This window comes from Centruroides vittatus, unplaced genomic scaffold (assembly GCF_030686945.1).
Source record: "Centruroides vittatus isolate TY-2023 unplaced genomic scaffold, ASM3068694v2 contig_1776, whole genome shotgun sequence".
Taxonomy (NCBI): Eukaryota; Metazoa; Arthropoda; class Arachnida; order Scorpiones; family Buthidae; genus Centruroides; species Centruroides vittatus.
The window spans coordinates 1,313,491-1,331,791 of record NW_027121087.1 but is presented as its reverse complement, the minus strand read 5'-3'; the positions used below and the strand labels follow the sequence as shown (position 1 = coordinate 1,331,791).

Below are 18,301 nucleotides of genomic sequence, written 5' to 3'. Positions count from 1 at the left end.
CGGTGGATCGAAAAAGTTTGGGAATCACTGATCTAGAACGAATTAATTGGATTTACATTGATTCATATGGAAATAATTGCCTCGGTTTTCGTTGGTTTCGGATTTCGCCGATTGTTTTCGGACGGATTATCGACGAAAACAGAGATATATCTGTAATTGTTACATAATAAAAATTTGGTGAGTTAAATTATGATAAGATAAATTCAAAAAGTCCAGCAATACATTTATATCTTTAATTTTTATAAAATTAAAGAAATATTGCTAAAAATTCATTTTTATATTCAAGAATGATCCAGAATGTTAATTTTTTTTAATAATAAAATAACATATTTAATACAATTATGTTAAACACTTATTTTTACTCAATTTTTAATTTCACGTAAAAATTAAATATGTATAATTTATGACAAGTTCTCATAACCATAAATATAGGCATCTCCATTAGCAGTTGTAGCTAAAATCTAAAACAACAAAGAAATTAATTATTAAAAATATTATTTATATTTAAATTAAAAACAAATTTAAAATATTTTATATATCTTAAATTCTAAGTAAAAAGTAAAAATTATTTTCTTATATGCTTTCTTAATTTTTATGTACAGTAAAAGCTCGATATTACGGACCCCGATATAACGACCCTTCGTTATTACGTACAGCCGATGTCGGTCCGGCCAAAAGTATAGGAAAATTATCAGATAAAAAGACAATCTCTGTAATGAACTCCCGCTACTAAGGACTGTTTTTTGTCCCGCAGACCACTATCTTTCCCCGTATTACGGACTTTTTGGTCGCCATTTTATTCCGTTGCAGTCGTCGCGTTATTTACTTTATTTGCAAAAAAAAATAAATACAGAAATAATATAAAATTCATTTTTAATCATTTTTTAAACACATTACTTTTTGCTTTTGTTCCGTTTTCTTTATGAGCGGCGAATCTTGGATTTGTTGTGTAAAGCAAAGCCATGAACCATAAAACAAAACGGAAAAACTGTATATTTATATCAAATATACACTTATTTCAATATCTGCAGAAAACCAGGTTAGCATTTCAAGAAGTGACCAGAAAAAATAGACAAATTCGGAAACAAACATTGATTACAGGATGTGCTAATACTTCAAGAAATGACTAAGTACTTCGTGAAATAGCAAATTTAATCATGATATATGGTATAAAAATGATACATTTTCATATTCAAGAGGACATTTATGTGCCAGAAAAATTTAATAAAAGATAATATTAATGCTAGTCTGGTTTCTATTATGCCACCAATTGATGCTGAGCCATGAGAGAGTTATTTGTTTAATTAATAATAGTTTGGCATTAAATATATGAATATTGCTATCTTTCGCTAGTTTTAATGATTAAATAACTTGAATTTATTAGCTAAATTTCAAAAAATAAAAAAAGATATTTTCAGAAACAGATTGACTTGCAGTAGAATTTAAATCATTAGCACTTGGACAATACTAGTATATGTGTATAGTCAGTTATACCATCCAAACATTCCAAGATGGACATTTGCACATCAGTATTTTTCAAAATTTATTTTTAATTAAGTAACAAGTTATGAAGAATTTTCCAAAATTATAGTTTCTTTTGTTTTCATCTCACCAAAAGATTTACAACAGCAGCAGAAATTAGCTTTTGGATATTCTTCGTAGCTTGTTCATCATCCAACTCAAAGAATTTTATTCTAATTAATTTATAATAATTATAATATAAATGTTTTACCTTTGATTTTGATGTAAGGAATAAAGCATTTGACACAATATCCGTAAACCCAGTTACTTTCTGAATAATTCTAGATGTTCGCAACTCATATATATAAAGCTAAAGTATTTTAAATATTAAATAATATCAGTAAAAAAGTTAAATTAAATTATCATTTCACTTTAAAATTTTTTTTGTAAATGTAATGAAGATATATTATTAAAATAATAAAGGAATATTTAAAAAATACATTAAAAATTAAAATATTTGTGATTTTATTTATTTAAGATAATTATAATTATAGTTAATAATAAAAAACAAACTTGCTTTCATTATATAGTCAATTAGATACAGTACATACACAGTTATCTTCCCCTCCTGATATTAAATATTCTCCACAAGAACTAAAATTTATATTACAAGCATAATATCTGTTTGGATGTTCTTTAAAATATCTAATGCATCTATCCAAAAATACAAAATAAATTGCTTTAATATTTACATACAATACAAGCTTATGTTTTAATTAAGAATACAGTATGTTTCAGTGGTGGGATTCAGCCTGTTCGCACTAGTTTGGCAGAACTGCTTTCTAAAATATTTTTAGTTTGACAAACTGATTGTTAACATTGTACTTGTAATATTTATTTAGACAATTCATCACAAAAGTTTGCATTTGCTTAAGACTGCCGATTTTTTAACAGCCCAATACAGACTGGAGCAGAACGAAAAAGAAAGACCATGCAACAGAACAATTAGTGTGAGTGATAACTTGCTGCTTTGCGATTGCAATTGATCTGTGACCACCTATCACAATAGAACATCTGACGTTTTATTAACTCATGAGTAGAGGAGAGAAGTTTTGGACACAAAAGTCTGTTTTTCTGGATCTGGGAAATGTAGGACAATAAATACATTTCTGAGACAATTTTGCTTATCAATTAGGTTTCTGAAATTTTCTGATTTCAGATTTCTTGAGAACAAGGACTGCCATTAAGTATTTCCCATAAAATACTGGGAGCCAGGAAATTTATCATAAGATATATAATAATAATAATTTGAATATACAATGTTAAAAGCTAACTGAATTTTATTCATACTTTTTACAAAATCATCCTAATAAAATTAAAATGAATCCCGAAATGGAAAAAATTCTTTCATATTCAGTAGATGTTGGTTTAGTGTACAACAATTAATATGACATAATTTACATTTTTTTTCCTCTTTCCATCCTGTGGGAACTCTTAATAGAGTCTTTTTTCAAGCCTATTATGGATTTAGCCATTATTACTTTGTATATTTTTTGAATGTGCATGGTAGACTAGTATGAAAAAATACTGTAAAACCTTCATATAAACATGTAAATAATTTTTTTTTTTACTTAAAACAGTCACTAGCACAGCAAACCAGTTGTTAAATTAGTTGAATCCCATCACTGATATGTTTCTACCTAAAACTCAAAGGTTATCATTTAGTAATAAAAAAACATATTACTAAAAAAAACTATACTTTTAATTAAACTTACTACATTACCATTCAGACATATACTAAAACATTTTAAACAGAATGATGAATTAAGTTAGATAATAATTCTAAAACTAGTTTACAAATTATGTAATAGTTGATTATCTGCAAATTTAAATTAGAGTTGGCATGTCATTATCTATTAAAAACTAATGATTACTAAATTTGAATTCATAATCATCAACATACTTATTAATTCCAGTATTAGCCTACTAGTGCCTGTTACATTTTCCTGTCACTTTTGTTTTGTCTTCTAAGTAATTTATTTTTATGTTTATTTATTTATAATTTTTTAGATATAACTTTGAATGCAACTTTTTATAGAGATTTTTCAGTTTCAATTGTTCAATCTTTTAAATATACAAATTTGAATTACAGTACTTAATGAAATCTCATTGTCAGTAAAACAATTTACAAGAAATGGAATTCAAATCTGCAATTCTTTCCAAATATTTATGTACATATGTTATCAGTAAGGCATTGGTACATTGTAACATAATTATTTAATTTTTGTTAATGCTTTAATCTTTTGGTTAGCAGTTATTTAAAATAAATAATAGAGAGTGAACTACTGGAAGGAAAAAAGCAAAATTATTTGACTAAACTTTGAATTTTCTAGAATAAATTATTTCATTATTGCCCCAAGGAAAATTAGATATTTATTATTGGGTAGGTTTTATAATAATTTTGAGTGAAAAAATATACAAATTAAAACAAATTTATTCCCAATATTTTTTATTTATAAAACTGACAAGTTAAAATATAATATTTTCGTAGAATATATTTATATTATAATAAAAAATCATTAAAATATTTCATTAAAATGTTTTAATCTATTACAATAAAAATAGAAACTGAATTTAAAATTAATACTTTAAATGTTATACATGGTACGATCCAAAAGTTCGGGGAATGCAGTAATCTACGACAACAAAAGCATGTATTTGAAGTTACAGCATATGAAATGAATTCTACCAAACCACCTCTACGTGTTCAGGTTAATTTCACCCATGTCATGTGATTAAACCGCAAGCGCTGCTGTTTTTTTCCGGAGATAGTTACCTTTGTCCTGCGACGTAATCAAAGTGGAGTTTCAAGAACAACCTCCAACATTTCGACTTCACAGTGACCTTTCACCGTAGAATCACTGTACACCTTTCTTAGCAATTTTAAAATCTCCATAGGTGTTTTACCTAAATGCTGACAAAATTTAATGTTGGAGGTTGCTCTTGAAACTCCACTTTGATTACGTCGCAGGACAAAAGTAACTATCTCCGGAAAAAAACAGCAGCGCTCGCGGTTTAATCACATGACATGGGTGAAATTAACCTGAACACGTAGAGGTGGTTTGGTAGAATCCATTTCATACGCTGTAACTTCAAATACATACTTTTGTTCTCGTAGATTACTGCATTCCCCGAACTTTTGGATCATACCACGTATTTTACATTGTTAGCAATTTAATTCTCATAACAGTTTACAAAACTTTGTATTAAATATCTTTGATAAAATTATGTGTGTGCGCAAAAAGCAAATCATTTAATTTAATTATAAATTTTATTTTTAATTACTTACTGATTAGTTCTTAAATCCCATAGTTTTATACCATCTGTTAAAGCAGCTGTCGCATAAATGTCATACATAATAGAAGACTGATTTACATATGGTGAGCCCTAGTCAAAAGAAGAAAGAAAGGAAAATGCATAATAATTATTTTACATTATTTAATTTATTAAGACAATTTGAAAAAAATATTTAATTAATTACCAAAAAAATTAACTATTTAAAAAATGTTATATAAATGCAATTTTAAGATTATCTTTATGTAAAAAAATTATGTAATAAGAAATTTTATAAATTATAAATATATAAAAATTAATTTTCAAATCTGTATAAATAAAAATAAAAATTAAATTAATGTTCATTATTTAATATTGTTTACTTTCTTGAATTTTCATATAAAAGTGTAATTTGAATTCAAGAAAAAGAATTCAAATAATAAATGATTGCTGATTGCAAATAAAATCAAATATATACTATATAAATATTTTAAATTTTTTCAAAAAATTTTTCATTTGTAAATCCATAATGCTTTCATATTTTTATTATTCTTACATTGTTATTTGAAAATAAAAATTAAGAAACAAATCATGAAAACTTTAATATTTTATTATAAAATCTTTTAATATTGTAATATTACTTTAAATACTTAAACCAAACCAGATTATTTACACATTTACAGCAATAATTTGAAAACAGTTTGATTATTTGAATTAAGTATTTGATATAAGTAAGAATTTTGATTATATTCATTAAATACTTTATATTTAATGCATAAAATATAATATTAAATGTTATTATTTTGCAAATAATTATATAGTAAATTTTATATATCTTCTATATTTTATCATCTTTAATATTAATATAAAGCCAGCATATAACTAATTCATTATTAATACTTTTACACTTTTAAAATTATTACAGTGGCATTCTGTTAATCCAGCATCATCAGGACCGACTTATCAAATATGCCACCTTATTGCATGGTGGAAGTTTTTCCAGTTTTTTCCATCTCCTGGACACAGTTTTACATATCTTTGAATGTAAAACAGTAAATATCTGTTTTTTTTTTTTTTATTGTTTAACATACCATTTCAATTTTTTCAGGCTATTCCTACCCTTGATTGGCTTAAAACGAGAACATTTTATTCTTACTTTTTGCTTTGTACACTTTTATTGCAAAAAAATACAATACACAAACAGTAATATACTGTAGCTGTTTTCGTGATAATTATTGATTCCAAGTATGCTAAATATTTCTGCTTCTCATATCAAACTTGTGCACTAATGTCTTTGGAAAAGTCTTTAAAAAAATCATGCACAAGTTCACTGAATTTTACCTAGCACAACATTATGTCATATTGGCATTTGTCATCTCTAAATGAAGATCCACACCCCTTTCCAAGAACTGCACATTTTGAACACTTTTACACAAAAATCTTAATTCTGGACCCAACCAGTGCACCAATAACCCCCCAACAACAAGCTTGACATGCCAGCTTATCAGTTTACCGGAATACTGGATGACAGGTTAACAGAATTTCACTATATTTTATAATTATGATTGATTAAAACATGCTCTTTTATCAAATAAACTTACTTGATTTAAAGAAATTTGATAAATTGGCTTATTATGAATATCTGCTATACACCTAATACATTGACTGGTATTCATATCAAATATATTTAAGGCACGTGAAGAGGTACCACACAAGACAAGATCAATATACATTAAGATAAACAATTAAAATTTTAATTTTATATTTTTATAATGGAAATTAATATGAAAGTGAAGTATGAAAGTATATTCTATTGCACAATTTAATTGACCTTAATTCAAATTTTCAATTTTTTTTTTTTATATTTAATGTTTTTGAAATCCTTTAATTCTGCTAAAATTTGATTTAAAACAAACAGAATATTCATAATGGTGTTTTGTTTAAAAACTAAATACAAAATAATGTTTAAATTTTAAAATAAAATCAAGATAAAATAAATATCACAAATGAAACTGTATAACCAAATTTCCATCTAGGGTCAAATATTTTTTTCAAGGTATCTTTATGTGAATATATGATTTACAAATAAAGTGTCAATTCTATTTTATAATTATAAAAACTAAATCTTAAAAGTTAATTTTTTAGAATAAATTATATCAGGATATAATTCTACTTTCATGGAAAGAAAATTATCAATATATTCATTATTTTTGTTTATCTCATAATATTACTCAGGATATATTGTGTGTTCACCATAGTTTACTAACCCAGACAGCCATGCTTAGACACTGGGATACTCTTTATTACAGTTGGTCTTTGTTACAACTAGTCAGAGCAACAAGAACAAGATGTGTTTTCCTGAATCATAGGAACCGAATGATCATTTGCTTCCTGCACTCATACTGTTGCCCCCTCTCAGCCACAATTCCACAGCCACCCAGATCTAGCCCAAAGTCCAAATACATAACAGAATAGATATCAAAAAGACTAAAAATTCAGGACAGGCATTATCATTATTCAGCAAAATAAAATTTATACAGTATTATGTAGTAATATGTCAATGCCATAAATATCTAAGTACAAATAGAATAAAAATTAAAAATAGAAACTTTTATTATGAAAAGAGATAGAAAAGTTATAAAAATGAAAAGGATACAAGAATAAAATTGATTAACAGCTGAAAGAGCAGTTATTCGTTTTGATTCCAGAGTGAGTGATAAAATAGTTTGATATTCACTTTTCATTTTATAGCTGGAAAATTTAAGCAAAATGTAATTACATCTAAAAAAATTCTATATTACAGTAAAAGTATAATTTTACAAATAAATTAACACTAAAATAGAAACTGGCATTCATTTTCTTCCATACATTAAAATGCACTTAAATAAAGAAGCTAATATTTAAAAAATTAATAAATAAAATAGGAAAAAGTTAATATTGAATAAAAATCAAATATTTATTTTGGAACAGAATATCATCATCATCTTTAGATGGAAATTTATTTGATTATTGTTAATATATAATATGTCATAATTCCAAGTAACTCTTATGTATGATCTGTATTTTATACAAAATAAATTCAAAATTTTATACATAAATTTAATTTTTAGAAATTCTTTTAATAAAAAAGGCTTGAGAAATTTTTATTCTGGTTAAATTATAATTAATTAACCTTTTCAAAAACAGAGGAATAAATTATTCAGAATACAGTATATAGCTACAATCATTATATGTGATAAAATACACTTTTAAGTTTGAGTAATAGTTTAAAGATTTTTGCATATATATAGAATTCATGCTTCTATAAGTATTAAAATAAAAAGTTGTTAATAATAGTTTTAAATAAAGAATAATGATTAATTTTGAATTGTAAATATAAATTTTAGATATTCAGTTCAATTAAACTTTTTCTAAAATTCTAAAATCTTCAGATCTTTAGAAAAAATATATAAGCTTTGGTATCATTGTTACATCAAATATATAATCTAGCTATTTTAATGTACTCTACATATTTTTCCTGAATATTAAAAATAAATATTTTTTATTTATAACACTTTTCATAACTGAATTTATTAATTAAATTAATTAACTAATTAACTGCTGAATTCAGTAATTGATTACTTTAATTTATTCCTGCCCACCAGTGGCTGAGCAGTTCTGTCGCTAAACACTGGGAGTTCAGTCGCGGGTTCGCGCCATGTTCAGATGGGCTGGCCACATGGAATTTTCTGGGTTTTCTCCAGGTTTGTAACACCTGATAGGGGCCAGTTTCCCTTACAAGACCTCCCAGAAGGCATTTCCCCTTGCGTAACATTGTGCTCCATAGAAGGCAACGGGGAACCACTCTGGTTGTAACTTCCCCCAGGATACACCTTGGCACGTACTAACCACTCTTAACCTGCACCAGGTGCTCGCCAATGTCAGGATGTTCTGATATGGCATGCAGACGAAGAAAAATTTATTCCTGCTTACTGGTAAGCAGAAGTTACAGGTTCAAGTTCTGCTTTTCTTTCAAAATAGTCTAAACTATTTCATTTAATTTAGAAATTAATATAATTATTAAATTTAATACAAAATGGCTGTATAACTGCCTAGCTTTACTTCAAATTATGTAAATATCTACAAAATTAATTAGATAAGTTCTAACACAACAGTTAATCTGACTATCATTTGATCAATAAAATAATTTGAGTTTTGTCATCTATGTGTATTTAAATAATAAATTTAATGTGATAAAAACTACAAAATACTCAGTTTTCGTTTTTTGTAATAGTTTTATTAAACTCAAATCAATCCAGACTATTATTTAAACATTTAAATTCCTACGATAATTAGAATTTCCTGCTTACTTTACACCAACTTGCATGTCAAAATACTTGTATCTTTCATTAGAACAACTATTTCTGCAGGCAATTAATACTGACACAGAACAAATAAACCTGCTTATTTAATTAAAACAAAGCAATACAATGACTGAAATTTATTATTGATGTAACATAATTTCTGATTAAATTTCAAGTGTCAAAATCTATTTAAAATAATGTGAGTGCATATTTCAAGATATACATGGTTCTAAATCCAAAAACTTTTTCTGTGCAATAATAATTTTCTATGTAATAATTTATGCAATAATAAATGGCATAAATTTTGTAAATTTCAATGAAACCGTTTGGAGTAATTATAAATTAAAACTATTACTTACCTTTCAATATCTGACTTTGAAAAATCCAAATTATATAAGTACATATTTAAGATATTTCCATAAGTTAATAATATAAATTTATCCATATAATAAAACTGTGCTGCTGAAATTTCTTCTGGGATTGATATATTTTTCTAAAATGTATAAAAAAAACATTATTAAAACTTGCATAATTATTAATAATATAATTTGCTTTAAAAAGCCATACTATTTAAATCTACAACATAAACCAAAATTCAGGACCCACCCAAATAAAATGTAAATAGTGATCAACAATAACAATTGTCTCATACCATGTGGCTACAAAGAGGGAAACCCGTTGGAAAACAGTGGCAACTTCATGGCCATCTTGAATACCACTCAAAAAATATAAATGGAAAGAGGGTCATGTGGCATATCATTTTGCACAAGAAAACACTCACATAAAAAAACTGATTGTACAATTGAATTTGTAACTTTATTCACATGCATGTTATCAATGTTCAAAGTTGTAACAGTACTATTTGCATGATAACAGAGCATTCACAGCAAATCTTTCTGTTCCAGATCCTACATCATGCTATTGAGTATGGATGCCACTTATGAAGAACATGCAAAATGGAGTTCTGGCTAATACAGTATATCACATGTCACTTAGCACTTCCTGCAGCCAATAGTCCCCAGTACATGTGATGTACTGGGGACTATTCATAAACAATGCTAACACAGTGATCAAGGTGTCTGGATATGCAACTGTTTGTGGATGTTGATGCTTGAACCCCTCACTTGTTATTATATTCCCTTTCTCATGGGAAAATATTGATGTAAAATATTTTTTTGTTTTCGAAAAGCACAAAAGTAGAAAGGAAATGTGTTGTTAAGAAAAATAGAATTTGGGTGAGTTAAATGATAGGAAAGGAAAAATCATAAACAAAAGATCTCGACCTACCACCCTGATATGTAAGAACAACAAAGAGAAAAATGTTTTATTGCATCAAATTACAGAGTGAAACCTCTTAGTCACAGCTGCATCCTTCCTGAACAAAAAGAAAAAATACATCTTTCCCTAATTACAAGCTATCACCTGGAGAAGTTGCAATTAAGAGAGTGATGGATCCAGCATTGAGGTGGAGGCAGATGTCCATCTCCTTCGATCTGAATTTGGCCCCTAAAAACAGAACAGGAATCAATAGGAAGAGGGGAGATCTGAACCAATCAAATATTAATTTTGGATCAGAAATAGTATAAAAGATGTGTCTCCAAGAACACACTGCTTTTTTTTCAAAGTGTGATTTAATGTCTTTCCTCTTCTGAGAGATTTGACCATTGGACTCCAGTCCTCTTCACTCTTTTACAGGGTACAACTGAACATAATTTTTCACCAAAGAGACTGACTGTCTTTCCCCAAAAAGATCAACCGAGTCACTTTGGACTCTCTGTTTGGAAGAAGCCCAACAAGCCGAAGATTGACTATGCCTACTGCAGAAATTACTAGATTCCCCCAACTACTAATTCCCAGTGTAGTCTAGATCATCCAAATTGGATGGAAGAAAATTCCAAGAAATTCTTATATGCCATCCAAGAGTGACATCTATTGGATCCTCTTCAGAACAGATAATTGTAAGTGATTCTTTTTAAATAAATGAAATTGTCTTTATGCCTCCAACTACCCATACAGCTCCATTATCGCATGTCATCCTTACAAATGTGAGAACAGCAAGTGATCCTACTTTCCAACTTTGAGGTAGGGTATTTTATTAACAAAGTGTCAGGATTTTGGTCACAGATGCTGACTATGTGGTTTGTCATCAACTCTCCCTTTCTGGGAAAATTTGGCTATTAATTTCTGTACTCCACTGTGCGTTACTGGTGGTAAATTCAGATGATGCTGGTTATAATCATCAGCAATGACATGGTAGCTAAGTTTTCTAGTCATCAAAATTTTTAACAAAGATGCCTAATAAAGTTAACAAAGAAAATTGGAGGATGATATGCATTTTTGTGATAAAATTCCTTTCACTTGATGATAAGTTTTGAAACTTTTGTATTTTGATTTTAATATATTAATATATTGTTTAGCTAAAAGTAATATTTTTACATATTATACTTTTGTCCACTTGGGCATTCTTGTGAACTAGGATTTGTTATACTGAGGGAAGAGAAACAATTTCCAATTAAAATATTTTATTCTAACGTAATCTTGTAAGCCACTACAACTGAGCATTTTGGGCCAATGCCCCTCCTCAGCAGACACTATCATTTTTTAATTACAATTTAAAAATTACACATTAACTGGGCTGCAATTTGAAAAAATTGTAGACCTATAAATTCCTACCGTCATCTGTCTGTCCATCTGTCTTTCCTTAATCTTGAGAATGGAGTTAGATAGATAAAAGACAAGACCAGATATGGAAACCTTAGGGGCAGGAGGCCCAATTAACTATATAAAAACTTCTGACACAAACTGAAAGTCATGTTATTTCAATTCAAAAATTTTCCTCTCAAAGGTGTTAGATAAATAACTGGCATGACTCTATTGTTAAAGAAAAAGTATGATGTACAGAGGCAAGCCATTATAATACTAATTTGAGGTGGAGAGCACATATTTTAAATTGAATAAATTGGAAATATGATTATGCAGCCTGGCATTGTGATATCACAATAAATAATTGCTCATTTATACATAAGTCTTTTAAAAATATTTTTAAAAGCTTATGTATAAATTAATGTATAATTTTTAAAATTGTAATTATAAAATGGTAACGTCTGCTGAGGAGGGGCATTGGCCCGAAATGCTCAATTGTAGTGGCATACTACAAGATTAAGTTACAGTAAGTATATTAATATTTTAATTGAAAAGTGTGTTTTTCTCTTCCCTCAGTATATCAAGTCCTAGTTCACAAGAATGTCCAAAGTGGACAAAAGTACAATATAAATAATTAAGGACAAGAAGCATGTATCAGCAAAATATTTTTACATCTTTTTCATTTTAATACATTTTTATTTGAAATTTATATGATTGTTTTGTGATCTATAGGTTGAGAGCTATTTCGTTATTCTTTTTCAACAATGTGCTGGCTACACCTTCAGAGGAAATAGTGGAAAAGGAATATTAAAGATTCCGCCACTATCACTTCTATATCTGAAAATGTTTATTCTGTGCTAATAACATTGAATGGAATAAATAAAAGAAGTCTATAATTAGCAGAAATTCTGGCTTTATTGACACTGATATTAAAAAGACATTAAAACAATTATAAAATGTATAATTCAAACATTTATTGATTATAATTATTTTATTATTCATTTATTACAATTATATCATTATTAGTAATTCAACCAGTATTGTTTCCCTGCTAGTTTTGCAGCAATGCCTTTAACAACAATAGTATATCATTGAAGTAAGAAATGTCAGCAATTTAAACTACTTTACTGCAAACAAATAATGATTAAAATGTTTAATGTCTAAATTTTTTGGGACTGCATAATATAACTAAACACCTACTCAAAAACCTTTAAATAGTGCAGCCAAACTTTAACATTTCAAACGTTTTCAGTCTTGTTCTTTTCTTGAGAAAGGTCTTTGAACAAGACCGAAAACGTTCAAAATGTTAAAGTTTGGCTGTACTATTTAAAGGTTTTTGAGTAGGTGTTTAGTTAATGTCTAAAGTACTGGATTAAGACTTATGGCAAAAACTGATAACAATTACATATTATCATCCATATGTTGAGGCAAATATTGCAAAAAGACAGCTTTTTTTGCCTGTTTACTGGAAGCTAATGATAAGAATAATGATATTATAATCAGTTTTATTATTGCACAGTTAAGTTTCATAAGTGTATTTGAACTTGTATGTTTTATGACTTGCTAATTCTGATAAAATTAAACATCTGATTACAGTATCCATGCTTACAATAAGTGGATTCTATTGTATAAAGAAAGTTAAACAGATTAAATTCATTTATAATGCAATAAGTTAAATTAAAATGGTATATCATAACTTGCATACACATTTAAAGTAATTTATATGACAGATGTCAAATAAATTACTTTAAATTTATTGTTAACATCGTGTATAGAGTTCTGTAATAAAATATATTTTAATTCATTTATTAACATTTACATACTTAAAAATTAAAATACCTAAAAAGATTCATTTAAACAAAACAAAAAATAATAAAATAAAACACTAGTATTAATATAAAAACATCAAAATAACTAAATTAATAATTAATGAATAAAATGTAAACAATTTAAGAATAAAAAATATAATAAATTATTTATAAACTGTAAATTTTTTTAATATTACTACATTACTACATTATATTAGTAATTGTACATTACTACATTATACAGTATATTATATTAGTAATGTAGTAATATTACTATTACTACATTACTAAAGATTACTAAATAGATTATTAAAAATACCTTAAATTTGTCTTCAAATTTTAATGAATCAACAATTAATAATGGTTTTTGATTCTGTTTCCACTTCCAAATTAATGCTTTTTTATCATAACCACTTGTTAAAAGTAATTCTCCCATATTTGAATGACTGAAATTAACACTACTCACATTTCCATTATGACCTGAATAAGTTTAAAAATTAAATTCATTAATCCTTTCTGATTAACTATTACATTTATATTAATAGAATTTTCAAAGTAGAATTTTCTTAGCCTTTTACTATGTTAAAAAAATTAGTTAATATGTAAACACATAGAAGCTTTAAGTCAAACTGGATTTTACTAGACTAATGTTATTACTTTATTAAAATTTCTACAAGCATTTTAAATTATGGTAATATAAATAAATACAAAAATATCTCTCAATAGAGTTCATTCATATCATCATTAAACAGGAAAATGAAAAATTTGACAAAATTATTGACATTGTGACAATGCCAGACTGCAATTTTTAATCATATTTTAAATTTATTTACTTTAAAGTATATGCTGTCAATTTTAGTAGTGTCTTGCCCCCAAATATCATACTTTTCCTGAAAACAATAGTCATACCGATCACCTAACTAACTCTGTTCTGGAGAAAATTTTTGAATTGAAATCATAAATCATGTGACTTCCAGTCTGGACTGGAAGTTTGTATATGTCAATAGTTAATTGGAGCCTCCTGTCCTTAAACTTTCTATATCTGATCGTGACTTTCATCTATCTAACTTCATTTTCGAGATTAAGAAAGGTCAGACAAACAGATGGACCCCAGTGGAAATTTACAGGTCTGCAATTTGAAAGTTGCAGCCTAATAATAATAATTTAAATTTTATTAGCAACACTAAACTGCAAAAATATCTCAACATAACTAACTTTAACTAACTTGTTTTTTTTTGGAAGATATAAACACACATAATATGAACATTTTTGGACTAATATAATTTTTAGGAAATGAATACAAAAATTATATATATGTGGTGCCCGTCCCCCGCGCTAGCGACATGGTCAAGCCGAATGTTGTGCGCACCCATTCTGGCACACGCAGGAAAAGACGAAGACGAAGCTTAAGCGCATTCTTCTCCCCCGAGGCAAAAAGAAGACGACGGTAAGAGTAGGAAAGGAAGAAGCTACAACGTGTCCGCCTCAAGACGATTTGTTAGTGTTCTTTGTTTTGTAACGTCCTCTGTATTATATTAAAGTGTACGTCCTTATATGTTATAAGAAGTTCTTCGTGTTTTCTTAAACTGAGTTCTACATGCGCCTCTTAACGCTCAGCTCAGCCATCCACAGACACCACATATATATATATATATATATATATATAATATATATATATATTTAACATGGAAACAAAACAGTAAATTTTGGAAAATATTAAAAGTGTAAAAATAAAAGTTAAACATAAAATAATTACAAATGCAACAGCTTAGAAAAAATAAATAAAGACAGAGAATATTTAAAATATATCTGTTTTTGTAAAGAACTAGCCATTTCCAGACTGTTATCTGAACCTCAGAAGTTGTTTCATCTATACATCCAGAGATTAAGAAGTTTGTGGTCCAAAGATCACGTGTTCTATTGTGTAATCCTTGGGTGGGCCGCAGGGTAAAGAAAGGATGGGCCGCGTTTTCGAAAAAAAACAGAGAGGGGGAGGGAGATCGCGCATGCTCAACGGAAGAAGAAGGACTTTTTCGGAAGAAAGAATGGAGAGTAGACGTGTAGACGATAGAGTCGCGAGATTGTTTTTTTTGTGTGTGTTGTTTCTTTTGTTTTAGTGTCTGTTATAGCGAAGGGACAGAGTAGTGATTGGAAGGACTAAAATAAACTTTAAGTTCCTTGCATTGGAGTCATAGAGTGTGTGATTTATTTCATTGAAGTTTCTTTTTGTTTTGTTCCTGCACGGGGAATACTCTAAAGATCGAGTACTTCCCCACAAGTTCTGTTATTTATCTTTTATTGAAATTTTTCTAATAATTCTGGAATAATGCAGATGAAAATAATAAACAACAAGTGAAACAACTTGTTTAAAATAAATTTATCATATTAATTACAAATTAAAGTAATATGTTGCTGCATTTATTACATAAAACATGAAAATTTCAATTAAATTTTGAAATTTATTAATTATTTCTAAAATTAGTACATAAATGATATAAAAAATGAAGTCCTTTATATCAAAATAGATTTTACAATAAATTATTTATTTTATATAGCCTACTGTATTTATTATACTGATATAAGTAATGCCATTAAGAAAACAATCACTACTCCCAGTGGTGATATTCAGCGGGTTCGCACAGGTTTGGCTGAGCCCGTTGGTAAAATTTTCAGTTTCCCGAACCTTGTTAAACACACGTAATATTTCTCAGTGGTTTTGTTTCTTTTAAAAAATATATTAAAATATCCGTATTACACTCTGTAACACTACTAAACTAGAGCCTTATACCCCGTTCGCACCGAGCATTTCAGTCTGGATTGTGAGCAAGGTTGGGGACTATGCCTTGGTGCGATCTCTCTCGACCATTTCAATCTCTACCGAAACGAGGTTTAATCGCGATTGATTCAAGAGAGTTCTTGAAACTAGATCCAGTCATAAGAGAGATCCCACAATCTCATGTGCAAGATAATACAAGATGGCTGTGGAACACGTGTCGGGCTATGGACAGTGAAATAAAAAGGATATTGTATTTCGAGAGATAATGACATCTGTCTATTATCAGCAGTGCCATTCGGGGTGAAAAATTTCTCTGCCTAAAAAAAAAAAAAAAAAAAAAAACGTGGACAGCACTAATATACTATTGTTACCTGGTCTTCGCCCAGGGCCCCCATACGTTCCAAATACACCCTGATTATTAGATATATTGCAAGAAAAGGTATTGTATTTATTTCTAGCCAAAACTTCCATTTTGTTTGTCAGTGATTGTTAGGGAAAAATTTTCTGCTAGTGAACCCTTTGTTAAATATTTCGAATATCACCACTGACTATTCCCGGCATAACAAGTAGAACCCCATTAAAATACAAAGCACAAAATTACACTAAAGATATGGCACAATAAAAAAAAATGATCACCTAGAAATGTTAAGTCTGAAATCTGGCAGAATAATGCATGAAGAGTTATGAGTTGTAGCTGGGACATGGAGCAAAAATTTGTCAAATTAAGACAGTCATTATATCATTCAAATGACAAAATATAGCTGATAAAATTGTAAATAAATTAAAATATTTTAAAAAATAAAATCCTATGAGTAAATAAATAAATATTAATAATCTATTAGCTTATAACAGTGGTTCTCAACCGGGGGTACTTTTGTACCCCTAGGGGTACGAGAGTAAATTGAAGGGGTACATCCAGTGCCGTAACTAGGGTGGTGCCCAGGCACAGGGCATAGACCCTGGGGGGCGCAGAAACGACCTGGACCAAGTTTTGGGTCATAGTTTTGGAGTGTAGTTACAGATGCTCGCACCAGGCGCAAGGCACCGGGTTTGGGGCGTAGTTACAGCGCTGGGTACATCTAACTTTCATTATAAAATGGCATATGTTAATCAATTTGCTGTAAATTATTAACACAAGAAACAACAAATGACAAAAACTTGCTTTAAAATATCACAGTATGAACACCAATTTCCTTTTTAACAGTCCAAACAACTTGTTTATCCACTTGATTTGCCTGTCTATTTGTGCCATTAGTGCCGAATGAACCTGTAGTCTAGTAAAATTACGGTTAACTGAGCAATAATTTTAGAATAAAAAAAATAAATTTTTTCTATTCTAAAATTATTAATCGATGAGATAGGGGCTTTTCGTGTTTTTACTGGACTACTGGTATTAGGAATAACGAAACCTAGATCATACCCCCACCATGCAATGCATGTCGCTGCATGCGCGCATTACTTGATATTTAGCAAATTTAGACGTTACGTTGTTACAAGTCAAGTTTATCATAAAATTTCACGAACTTTATAACGTCAATTCAAGTTTACAAATCAACGATGATTACAAAAGATGAAAATTACAACATTAAAATATGTACAGTACAATGTAGGTTTCCACATAAAAATAAATTAAAGTTTGAATAGTCCACCAAATTCCTTACAGCAGGGATGGGCAACCTTTTTCTATGTAAGGGCCACATTTGAAACTTCCGAATTAATGCGGGCCGCACATAAGAAAAAAAAATAATATGGGTAAATCACAAATATTTATTCATAAATTAACATAGGTATACTGTACTTAATGTGACTGCTGGAATTGATGCAAATGTAATATATCAGATATATTTGGCTGAATATTTGTCATTGCTAATTTTAAATTATTTTTTAGATGAGAGTCTGTTAGCCAATTTCTTGTTTTACTTTTTACTAAATTCATT

The 18,301-nt window shown here is 28.4% G+C and overlaps 2 protein-coding genes across 2 annotated transcripts in view; both read right to left on the bottom strand.

Moving 5' to 3' along the window:
* Positions 1 to 382: 382 nt before the first annotated feature.
* Positions 383 to 6,681, bottom strand: LOC136969349 (WD repeat-containing protein 27-like). Its single transcript, XM_067263477.1, has 5 exons — positions 6,396 to 6,681; positions 4,811 to 4,908; positions 2,073 to 2,175; positions 1,733 to 1,831; positions 383 to 461 (listed from the first exon to the last, which is right to left on the bottom strand). The coding sequence occupies exons 1-5, from the start codon at positions 6,525 to 6,527 to the stop codon at positions 402 to 404; spliced, it is 492 nt and encodes a 163-aa protein (XP_067119578.1). The 5' UTR covers positions 6,528 to 6,681; the 3' UTR covers positions 383 to 401.
* Positions 6,682 to 7,326: 645 nt separating this feature from the next.
* The window catches only part of LOC136969335 (WD repeat-containing protein 27-like), a 70,159-nt gene continuing 59,184 nt past the window's right edge, over positions 7,327 to 18,301 (bottom strand). Inside the window, exons 17-20 of the mRNA XM_067263465.1 lie at positions 13,908 to 14,068; positions 9,497 to 9,630; positions 7,451 to 7,545; positions 7,327 to 7,367 (exon numbers count right to left, since the gene is read on the bottom strand). Coding sequence (XP_067119566.1) covers positions 7,327 to 7,367; positions 7,451 to 7,545; positions 9,497 to 9,630; positions 13,908 to 14,068 — 431 coding nt within the window. The remainder of the gene's footprint in view (positions 7,368 to 7,450; positions 7,546 to 9,496; positions 9,631 to 13,907; positions 14,069 to 18,301) is intronic.